Here is a 12515-nt window from a genome sequence, read left to right as displayed (position 1 = left end):
ATAATGGGTAGCACAAACAAAAATAATGATAAAATTATTATAAAAAATATTTTAATATTAATTATCATAATAATTTATTATTATTTTATCATGAATGATGATAATAAAAATTGTAATGACAATAATAACATTGATAATGATAGTAATAATGTTGACGGAAGCAACAACAACAATGATAGAAATAAGGTGATGGTGGGTGACATCGCACTGATGGTGGGGTGGAGGCCAACCACAACAATGATAGGTAGTGGTGGCAGTAGTGTTAGGTAGCAATGGTAAGAATTGAGATGGTATTGATATAATATTGTATGTGGAAAAAAAATAGTAGAAGGAGGATTAAGTAATATCAATCAAAAACTCAATATTTTTCAAAATACTTAAGAGAAAAAGAACACAAGATATTTTTATATTAGTTCGTTTCAATCACCGAGACTATATCATTTTTTTATTAACCTAATCAAATTCTACTATTTTTTACAAAGATACAAGTATTCTTTGACAAGTCACTTTTGGCATTGCTTAACTTAAAGATTTTTTTATTTGTCTATTCAAGTAACTACCTAAGTATTTTTTGAACAACAAAACATCTCTAAGCTTCAACAGTCAAAGTACTCTCTAACAACAAATTCTTTGTAAGTGTTCTTTATAATTAAGCCGCTTGAGGCTTCAAGCAATAACACAAAGTCAAAGTTAGGAAATCACTTTGTTTTGTCTTATTATCAAGACATGATATGACCAAATTAAGTATAGAATTTTTTACAGAAAGAATGAATGTGAATTTTTACAAAAGTTATGCTTTCTTCGAGCTTTTTTATATAAGTGTTTCATGAAGATGAATGTTGCAAATCTTTGAACATCTCTCATAGGCTTGTTTTGTCTAACTTCGTCTTCCTTCCTTGTTAGAAAAAGTATTTATTGGTGCATTAATTGTGAGTAATAAATGTGTTTTTATCAAATTGTCACTTTTTATTTAATCAAGGAGGTTACTTATCATCTTTATGATACCAAACAAAAGGATTTATTGCTTGTGTCAATAAAAAATGACTTTTTTTTAGATTTCGTATACTTTGAGGGATTTGTTTATCCTTTCTCTAGTAATATGTTTTTGTTGCTTTTTGAAGTGCAAGTACCAAAGAAGTTTTTTATTCATTTTGACCTATTATGGAATATTATAGACAAATATGTTTTGGTTATCAAATATCATAAATGTTATATATTAAATGCACTTGTCTAATAGAAGAAGTAGTTTATTTGAGAGACTATACATCATCATAACCAAGCATCTATTCTAATTCGTCTTATAATATGATCTGAAAAACTATTTTCTGAAAATGTTTACATTTGTTATCATTAAAACTTATGTTATAAAGGATCTAATATCATCCTTTAATCTAATACTATCCTATGAATATTTTTATACCTGAGACAAAATCTTGTCTTGTGGTTTATTGAGTGAGAAATAATAAAACTTTTGTCCTATTCTTCTCCATCTTTTTAGTTCTATCCTTTTTTTATAAATCAAACGTAAAATAATGATATTTGTCTTATCCAGTAGCATAATTTTTAATAAATCAAATAGACCTAAATATTTATATTATAAATTGAATTTTTATATTGGATTTCATGTTATGTTATGGAAATAATTTATACATATGTATATTATATGAAGAAGAAAAAAATGTTAATAGGGTTAATATAATATTTTTAAAGATTTAGTCTTTAAATAAACTAAATGGTGTAATGTAATTAGAAATATTCATGGGTCAATTTGGGCCTAACCCATTACCCTCTAACCAACAAAGACAGATTGGGCTATTTTTCCATTAAACTCAAATTGAACCAATTTGGTGAATGATGTATCGAGTTAAGTTGGGCTTTAACGTATAAAAAAAAATTATTTTAATTTTTTCTTAAAAAATTATAAATTTTCCTTATTATTTTAAAATAAATAATTGTGGAAACAAATTGAAAAGGAAATATCACACTACTAAACATAACCCCCTACAAAAAGGGGGTTAATATATGCTGACCTCTGTTTTAGATGTTTGGTAGGTCGAGTGATAGATCCATCGGTTTCTAGGTACATTGAGTGGATATATGCGGATTAATACTTCCATATGCTCCCCCTTAGTCATTTTACGAGATACAACAAAGAAGAAAAACATCAACCAAAAATCTGAAAATATGGAATCCAAAAGAAATCCATTTGCCTCACTGCTTCGAAAATGAAAAAGTAGACTTTGATGAGCAAGAAAAAGTCAAGAAGATGAAGAGCAAGAATATTGAAGACTTTGAAAACTAATATATCCTGTGTTGGAAATTTCCTGCTCCAGCCTTTGCTGGAAATTTGCTCCTCATCCTTATTGGGGAAGAACAAGACAGATGATGGAGAATGCAAGCCCCATTTTTGTGTTAAAAATGATCATTTCTAGCAACTAGAATGAAGCAGATGAAATGCATATCTCATATAGTCAAGTCGCTTAGACAATGGATAGTATTCGCTTTCATCGCTTGTAGAATGAGCTTTTAAAACCAAAAGTTAGATTGTCGAGTCAGAGAAACGGGGGCCCGATGTGAAGAAGTTACCAAGAATTGAGTTAAGTGATGCTAAAGAAATGTAAAGAAGCCAATACAGATCGCTGACGCTCACTCCACACACTGATCGATACACTATCAACATGTTGTATGCGACACAAAATATCTTTTATATATTATATTATTATATATTAATTAATTGACGGTAAAATGATCAAAACAGGAACATTACTTATATATATACTGTAATAGAAAATAATAGTAAGGTATATATATATATACACGTCATCCATTGAAATATTCTTTTATAACGAAATTTTATAAAAAGCATTCATTACAAACTCAAAATCTTGTCCAGGTAAACCTCAAATAATGAGACACCCTTAACTGACAAATCTCATTTTCTTAGACAATTTCTCATTTTTATTTAGCAAAAGAAACACTTTTATCTATCCTCATTTTAATTTGTCTCAGTAGGTTTATATTTATATTGGAAAAATAGAAGAGGCAACATAAAAGCACACTTGCTCCTCGCTGAATGATGTCATTCAACTGCTACAACCAAATAAAACAGGCAGAAAACTATGGCATTCAAAACTGGAGTCAATTAAAACTTAAAACAATCAAAACGCATACAGCGATATACCGTTTCTCAACCAAAAGTAAAGCACAGAAGCAACAGAATATATAAGTAAGTTCCTAAAACATCGAAAATGCCAAATCAAGCATCCACCCTTTCTTCCTCCAAGATTAGAGCCTTTCCTGTTGGTTTTGCCAAGAGATCTGTGTACTCTTGGAATGGAGATTTGCTAAAGCGAGTTTCCTTCCAGAACTCTGGTGTCAGAAAACCGTAGGTTTTCATCAAACAGTCAAAAGTAGCCTGTCAAAAATACAAGGCATCATTATGAGTGGATACTAAAACAACATTAAAGCTATTATTGCATTAACATAGCCACTCCAGAAAAATATTATGCACATAGATACACAAGTAACAAATCACACAAGTGATCCATGGACCATGATGCATTTTGAATGCCTTCAATTTTAGCAAAAAAACATCACAGACCAACACTTACATTGAGTAAACAGTCTAGGGACATGTTTAGATAAACTTTTTCATAAGAACTTGTAAGAAAAGAAAAAAAAAAAGGAAAAATGAAGGAAGCTTCTTCATAAGCTAAAATTAGCTTATGAAATTTTTGGAAAAGCTAATGAGAGAAAATTTTACAAATTAACTAGCATTAGCTAGTTTCAGTTTATAGAGAAACTTATTTCATTTTTACTTCCTTTTTTTTTTCTCTCCTATAAGTGTTTATGAAAAAATTTATCCAAACAGATCCTTAAAACTTAGAAGTAAAAGAAGTTATGCTAAATAATTTTTTAAATACAAAGAAATCCTTCAAATTTGTCCCTAACTTTATAAAACACATTAATTGAAAAAATTCAAGAATAATACATGTGGGATGAATTGGTAGTTTAATTTAATCCAATACATTCATACACAAAAGCTCAACACCCATATAATGAAAGTAACTGGTATCTTGCACCACAATCATCATAGGCAAAAGGCAGGACTATACATTATCCCGTAGTCCAATTCTATTAATAAGACATCCACTCACGATTCAAGTAATGATATAGGGTACAAACCACAAAGAAGATGTAGCATTCATTTCAAAACATTTCTATCAATAATCGATAATATACATTCAAACAAAAACCAAATTATTACATTAAACTAAATTAATCTAACGAACCAAACAAAACCCATCATCAACATTTCAGATATAAATAAATTACAGTAACAATTCAGATAAAAAGCGATAATTAATTGCGACATTGAAAGCACGAAACTAATTTTTCAGCAATCTGTAAAGCAAGTAAATGACAAGAGAGTACGAACCTTAACGAAGTTGCCGAGGGTTTTGGTGGATCCTCTGGAGGAAGTGAAAACATCTTCGATCCCCGCGAACTGGAGCACCTTCTTGGGAACCCTAGCGGCCACGATTCCCGAACCCCGAGGCGCGGGAACCATCCTAACGGTAACGGAGCCGCACTTGCCCGTAACCTTGCACGGAACGGTGTGGGGCTTCCCAATCTTGTTCCCCCAGTACCCACGCCTCACGGGGATAACGGAAAGCTTCGCCAGAATAATGGCGCCGCGAATGGCGGTGGCCACCTCCTTGCTGCACTTGACGCCGAGTCCGACGTGGCCGTTGCCGTCGCCGACGACGACAAAAGCCTTGAACCGGGTTCGCTGGCCGGCCCGGGTCTGCTTCTGAACCGGCGTGATTTTCATGACCTCGTCCTTGAGGGTGGGGCCCACGAGGGTGTCCACGATCTGGTGCTCCTTTATGGGGAGAGAGTGGAGGTAGATCTGTTCCAGGCTTCGGATTTTTCCCTCTTTCACCAGACGACCTAGCTTCGTCACTGGGACCCACTTCTCCTCCTCTTCGCGACGAGGGCCTCGCCGCCGCCCGCGCCCGCGGTCTCCTCCGCGTCCACGCCCGCCGAAACCACGACCGAAGCCGCCGCGATCGCCGCCTCCTCGTTCTGCCATTGGGGTTTGAGATAGACTGTGGATGAGGTTCGTGTGTTTAGGGTTTATGTTGGGAGAGACTATCCTTAAATATATATACTCCAAAAAAAATAAAATAACATTAACTGTTTTTTTCTTTTCCAACTGTTTAAGAAGGAAAAAAAAAATAACTGCAATTATTTTTAACTTACCAACCTATTAAAATTTTCTAAAGAACTCAAAATCAATCGGTGTATTTAAAAATAAAAAGTAATATACTTTAAAAAAAATTACAACATATTAGATTTATGAAGAAAAAAAATTAAATTATATTTTTAATATCTCTATTTTTATTAATTTATAATTTTAATTTCTCAATTTAAAAAAAATTATTTAATTTTTTTATTTTTAAAAATATAAAATTTTGATTTTATCATCCATTTGATATTTGTGAATCATTAAATTTTAAAGTTATTTAATTATTTGTTACTTCACATGACATATAAAAATAAAAATTAAAAAATAACATACAAAAGATTTCCGTTTATATATATATACATATTTATGAATAATTAATATTTATTTTATTAATAAATTTTTTATTACATGTTATTTAAAAAAATTACTTATAATGTAACATCATTTAAGTATGAATAGACATTATAAATTAACAATTAATAGATATCAATAAAAAAAAATTATATTTTTAAAATTAAAAAGAATAAATATCTTTATTTCAAAATAAAATAATCAAAATTTCACATTAATAAAAAAAAATTGTGCATGGTAATACACAAGTTTTCATCTATTTTTAACTACTAATATAATCAACTTAGGACATCAATGTGCTCAATATATATTGAGTGACTATACTCATAAGTATCTTAGACATAATAATGTCAAAATGAAGAACGTGTATAACTATTGTGAAAGTAGAAAATAGTAATGTACAAATTGAATTTAAAGTTCTGCTTTGTCATTTTATTTAATTATTTCAACTCGTGAACTTAGGGGGTGTATTGGATTAGAATTTTAAAAGACTTTTTTAGTTGAAAAAAGTCTTGTAGATTTTAAAATATTTTGCAGGATTTTCATGACTTTTAAGATTTTGTAGGATTCTGTAAGACTTTCAATCAGGATTTTAATGGATTCTACAAGACTTTTAAGTTAGGATTTTAATAGATTCTATGAGGATTTGTGAACTTTGTAAAATTTTGTAAATTTTTTACATACGACAAGAGTTCAAGATTTTTTTCATACATTCAAATTTAAAAAGAGTTAAAGACAAAAAATAATATAAAAAAACAACAATGTCCAGATAAATAATAATATTAATTCTTCGTAATATCATATCTTTCTAAATAATATTCACTCACATATCCATAGCTATACTAGTCCTCCAAGTATTAAAAAAATTTCGCTCTTGCTCCTTAGTTTTAATAATAGAATCAAAATTATGATTTTCATTCATTAGTAATGTTGAAGATGAAGATTCGTCTACCACTCTAATTGAAAATTTATCAGAATGACATTCTTTATGAAAAAAGATATGTAGTATTGCACATTCTAAAAATTATTCTAAACAACATTTCAATTCTTTTATAATTTATGATTTAAAATATTTTATTTATGAATTTATAAATGATTGAAAAAATAGTAAGACAGCTACCCTACTCTCTTATAACTAAATATGTCCCTTCATTTTATATTGGTATTTGAGTGAAAGTTTGTCTTTCATACACTTTTATTCATTTAAAATATCTTAGAAATTTACAAACATCAACTAGGAGAAAAAAAAATTTGAAATTTGTTACAAGTACAAAATAATTTTTAATTTTTTAATTGCTTTCAATTATTTACTCGTGAAAGTATTGAATTGTGAGATATTACAATGTCTTATGTTAATTTTCTTTTTTAAAATACAAAAAATCCTAATTTCACAATAAAAAATAAATAAAATTCATAGTAAAAATAAATAAATAAAATAATTGTTGAGTCATAAAAGGGGAAGGATATGAGTAACAAATTCAAGAGAGGGAGAGAGATCCCAATTTTTGTGCTGAGAGGGTTCTTCCCCTAACTAAGATCCATTTTATCTCATTCTATTCACAGATACTCTAACTCAAATTCATCTTTTATATATATTTTTTTGTTCTAATAAATCCAAATTAATTATAAGGTATTGAAGGTCTAGTTGATTATAGAGACCATGATATCAATATTAGCTTTCATCTTTCCTTTTTCTTGACGCATATTATAAAAAAAATTATTACTAAAAGTTGAAATTTTAAACGTTTTCTGTGTTATATAACCGAGAAACAATATCAACTAAATAAAGCAAAATAAAGCAAGTCAATTAAAGAGAACATGGAGAAAAATAAAGTAAGTCAATTAAAGAGAACGGAGAAAAAAATAGAGCAAGTCAATGAAACTATCATTTTCATATAAAAGTTTCACCAAATAGGAGAATGGAATGGGAACAGTAGTACAGTATTATATATGAGTAATAATGCATTATTATTAGCAAGAGAAAAAAACGGAGAAGACATGAGCATAGAAAAAGAAAAGATGAAAAGTCACTTCAAACAATCATCCAAAAGTTGACGGGTTTGGATAAGATTGTTTTATGAATTTAGTATTTATAGATACCATTAAAAAGTCATTCAAAATCTTTTTAATACAACAATCCTTTAAAATTCCTATATTGAAGGAAATTGATCATCTAACTTTATGGAGGGAAAGTTATGGTAACTTAATACATTTAAACCGTTAGATTTGTAATAATAGATCAGATTGTGACACGTGTACATTTAAGTCAAAATATATATTATACACGTGTCACAATCTGATTTATTTTATAAATCTAACGGTTTAAATGCATTAAGTTACTGTAACTTTCATTTCTCAAAGTTAGAGAATCTAAATCCTATTTTTGAATACCAATGGATTATTTTTTGTTGTGCATCACGAGTTATCACACACATATACATGTTTCCACATTGGTGGAATATTGTCCGCTTCGGGCCCAGTCACCACGATTTTGCTTTTGGACATCACCCAAAAGGCCCTTCAACCAATAGAGACAATTGTGTGTATATAAACTCATGTTCATCCTCTTGTTTGAACAATGTGGGAACTTGCTTGCATTCCAACAATCTTCCCCTCAAACAAAGGATCAAGGTTTACCCCCTGCAGTGGAAACTATTGATCCACAAGTATTTATCCGATGGTGGTCTATAGAACTCACTTACGCTCTAAGTATTTGTACTGTCGCTCCATGATGACCTTGTGACAGCAGGACACGCCTCCTAACCCTCCATGTTACCAGGAAGACTCTCTTCCACATGGACCCATAGTTAGGAAAACTTTCGACACAAGGGATCCCAAACTTGGATCCACTTGCCAAACATCATACTTGTCGAGTCGGTCACCTGATCAGACCATCGGCTTTGATATCACTTGTTGAGAACAAAAAAACTTCTTTTCTTTTATGCACAATAATGATTATGAGAAACATATTAAAATAATACCATAAAAGAAATAGGAAAAGATCAAACAAATTTATTTAACGTGATTCAGCCCCTCATGCCTACGTCCACGAAGATTTTCATTATTTACTTCAAAATGTGTTACATATATTTTAAAAATCCTCCCTTCAAGTTTCGTGAGTTAAACTTGAAAACTCCTTCCTCACAAGTTTTATGGGTGAAACTTGGAAACCATCATTCACAAGTTTTCTGGCAAAACTTGGAAATCCTCATTCATATGATCTCCTCTCTCGTTTAAGGCGGTGACCCTCTCTACAGGTCGGGTGGTTCTTCTCATCTCAAGAGTCTCTATTTATTGACCTTACATCACTATTTTAAAAAAGGAAACAAATACCTAAAATAAATACAATATATTTCAATTCTAAACAATATCCTAAAAGAATCAATATCTTTTAAAATCTAAATGATATCTTAGAGATTTGAATTTAAAAATTTGAATTATTTTCCCAACATTTTTAAGTTGTAAAAACTTTCAAATGAATACCAATGGATTTTAGTAAACTCTTTAAAAAATCTTGAAAATCCAGATTGAATACCACTAGATTATTTTTAAGTGACATAAAATCCTAATCGAATACCAACGAACTTTTTTTACTCAAAAAAAGTCTTTTAAAACCCTATGAAATTCTAAACTAATACACCCCCATTAATAAATAATAGAGACTAAATTTATCAATTGTCATTGTGTACTTCACAAGTTTAAATAATATATTACTTATTAATACTATTTGATAGTAACATTTTTTTGTTATGAGATAATTTTGTATTGGTCCCTCATATTTAAATTTGATTTTTTAGTTATTGTTATTTATAGAAGAAAAAAAATAAACCCCTTTCTTCAAATATTATTAATATATTTATCAAAATAAACTTAATATTGAATCGATTGTACAAAATAAAATTTGAAAAGTATATGCACTAGTGCAAAAATAATCTATGATGTTAGGCTACTAAATCAGAAGTCTCACAATTGATTTAATAGTTGGTGGGATGATATATTTACAATTTGGAAACATTACAAAATCAATTATTATCACAAATTTAAAATCGATTATATCTATAACTAATTTTAAATATGGTATACAAAATTGTTTGAAATACAATCAATTTTTTTCTACCAAAAAGTAATTAAGTTACTTCACTCTTTTTCTATATTTAATTATACAATTTAATCAGGGCAAATCCAATTAGATCAAGCAAGTAAGGTCAAAATGTTGATAAAATAAATTAACCATGAAATAACTAAAGAAATTTTGTGTTGACCAATATAATGTAATTGTCAACCTAGTATCCACAAAAATCGCATCCAACTTCGTTTCTAACCGTAACAAATTTCACTTAGAAGCACCAAATGAGAACAAAATAGTAAGAATGATACCTTCTTTTTGTTTCTATGATCCGGATTATTCTGTGTTTGAAAGTCCTTCCCACCACCACCGGTAACCAGAAAGAGAAAAAAGAAATTGAAGATCTCAACTAAAATTTTTAGTGTTAATTAGAAACCAAATGTACTCTTCTTCCCATCAACGCATGCTTCACACAAGCTCCAAAAGCATCATCACTTGGTTGATCTTAATCACCATTGTACTCTACACCCTTTATTCTTCCAACATTATCCTCTTCAACAATGAACAACTAGATTGTTCCACTTCCACCACCAATTTAAAGGATGCCACGCAAGAAAACCTCCAGATAAGTAGTTTCAACAACACATCTTCAACTACAGCTACCGAGAAAAGCATTGAAACGAAAAAACCATTAGTAGAAAACCAAGCAAAAGAGGATGACGAAGAAGACGAAGAATCTCGTGCAGAAGACACAAACGAAGAGGAAGAAAACAAATCTCCTGTGGTAGTTCGATTAACCCCGGAACAATTGTCTAATAGACATGAAACTGAGCTTAAACACATTGTTTTTGGGATTGCTGCTTCATCAAACTTATGGCATATTAGAAAAGAATACATTAAGATATGGTGGAGACCTAAACAAACTAGAGGGGTAGTGTGGATGGATAAAAAAGTTAGGACTCTAAGAAATGAAGAGTTACCCGATATTCATATCTCAGGGGACACATCAAAATTCAGATATACGAATCGTCAAGGTCAAAGATCAGCGTTAAGGATATCAAGGGTGGTGACTGAGACGTTGAAGCTTGGACTGAAGGATGTGAGATGGTTCGTGATGGGGGATGATGACACTGTGTTTATGGTTGATAATGTGGTTAGAATTCTATCCAAATACGACCATAGACACTTTTATTATATTGGAAGCTCATCTGAAAGCCATGTTCAAAACATTCATTTCTCATATGCCATGGCATATGGTGGAGGAGGATTTGCCATAAGCTACCCATTGGCCCAAGAACTAGCAAAGATGCAGGATCGTTGCATTCAACGATACCCTGCTTTATATGGTAGTGATGATAGAATTCAAGCTTGCATGTCTGAGTTAGGAGTGCCACTCACAAGGGAACCTGGCTTTCACCAGGTAACAAATAACACATTTGTTAGCACAATATTTTTATCTCTATACTTTTCATTATATATTACATGTCAAATCTATCACTTTCCCTCTACATAATATTACATATCATGATCTGGGGTGGACGATAATGTCTCTGTTAGAAATTAGAATGTAGAGGTCATATATATTATCAAGTGAAACGTGAAAAAAAAAATCTATAACAAAAGGCACGTGAAAAAGTATGTGACTAATACTCTTGTGTTATTATTATCGGAAATAGTTTATGATTTTAATACCCTTGAATTGCTTATGCAGTATGATGTATATGGAGACCTATTGGGCCTTCTAGGAGCACATCCAGTGACTCCACTTGTGTCACTACACCACCTTGATGTAGTGCAACCAATATTCCCAAGGATGACAAGAGTAAGAGCCTTGAGGCATCTAATGGAAGCTGTGAATCAGGACTCTGGCAGCATAATACAACAATCAATATGCTATGACAAAAGCAATTATTGGTCAATATCTGTTTCATGGGGCTACGTGGTTCAAATCTTAAGGGGAGTGTTGTCCCCTAGAGAAATGGAGATGCCATCTCGAACCTTTCTCAATTGGTACAAAAGGGCTGATTACACTGCATATGCATTCAACACAAGGCCTGTTGCTAAACACCCTTGTCAGAAGCCCTTCGTTTACTATATGACCAGAACTCATTATGACTCCGCCACAAAAAACATCATTACTGTTTATACTCGTGACAAAACAAAATCCCCTTTCTGTCGATGGAGAATGAATTCACCCGAGAAATTCACCTCCGTTGTAGTTACAAAGAAACCAGATCCATTGCGTTGGAAAAAGGTAGAGATGCTTTTAAACTCACCTATATACATGCACATACAGTGAGATCATATCGTTCCATTTATTTTATTCACTGAGAAAATGGGTCGTTATGTTGATTCATGTTGAAAATTAACTGAATGATTTACTCTTTCTTTTTGCAGTCACCGAGGAGGGATTGTTGTAGAGTTTTGTCATCACATAAAAGCTCATCAACTCTATATATATGGGTTGGAAATTGTCGAGAAGGCGAAGTTACTGAATTGTAGCATGTGAACCCTCACGTATTGTTTTGTCTTCATATATATTGTTTCTAATATACTTCACTATGCATAGAAATAAATGAGTACAAAAAGATGGAAACTAAGCTTCGAAATATATATTCCCAAAATTTAGTCTCTAGTTACACCAAACCCCCTCCATTTGGCACAAGTAAAATTGCTTCATTTGACTAATGTTTTGTCATCTTCTGTTATGATTATTTCTCTTTTTTTCCTCTATGTAAATTATACAAAGCATATTAGCAGTTGTAATTTTCCTGGAATATACCATGTTCGTCATTAATGTTGTCTAATGTGGGGTCTACGACAATAAAGATCTTCAGCTTAACAAAT

General features: G+C 31.2%; 2 protein-coding genes across 2 annotated transcripts; one reads left to right on the top strand and one right to left on the bottom strand.

The window, feature by feature from the left end:
* Positions 1-3101: 3101 nt before the first annotated feature.
* On the bottom strand, positions 3102-5156 carry LOC109806009 (uncharacterized). Its single transcript, XM_020368335.3, has 2 exons — positions 4439-5156; positions 3102-3415 (listed from the first exon to the last, which is right to left on the bottom strand). Exons 1-2 carry the CDS (start codon positions 5093-5095, stop codon positions 3257-3259), a joined length of 816 nt encoding a protein of 271 aa, XP_020223924.1. The 5' UTR covers positions 5096-5156; the 3' UTR covers positions 3102-3256.
* Positions 5157-9977: 4821 nt separating this feature from the next.
* Positions 9978-12515, top strand: LOC109805676 (uncharacterized). The gene is made up of 3 exons (XM_020367847.3): positions 9978-11088; positions 11380-11922; positions 12066-12515. Exons 1-3 carry the CDS (start codon positions 10108-10110, stop codon positions 12168-12170), a joined length of 1629 nt encoding a protein of 542 aa, XP_020223436.1. The 5' UTR covers positions 9978-10107; the 3' UTR covers positions 12171-12515.

Source organism: Cajanus cajan, chromosome 10, assembly GCF_000230855.2.
Source record: "Cajanus cajan strain Asha chromosome 10, NIPB_CcT2T_4, whole genome shotgun sequence".
Lineage (NCBI taxonomy): Eukaryota > Viridiplantae > Streptophyta > Magnoliopsida > Fabales > Fabaceae > Cajanus > Cajanus cajan.
This window is presented reverse-complemented; position numbering and strand designations above follow the sequence as displayed.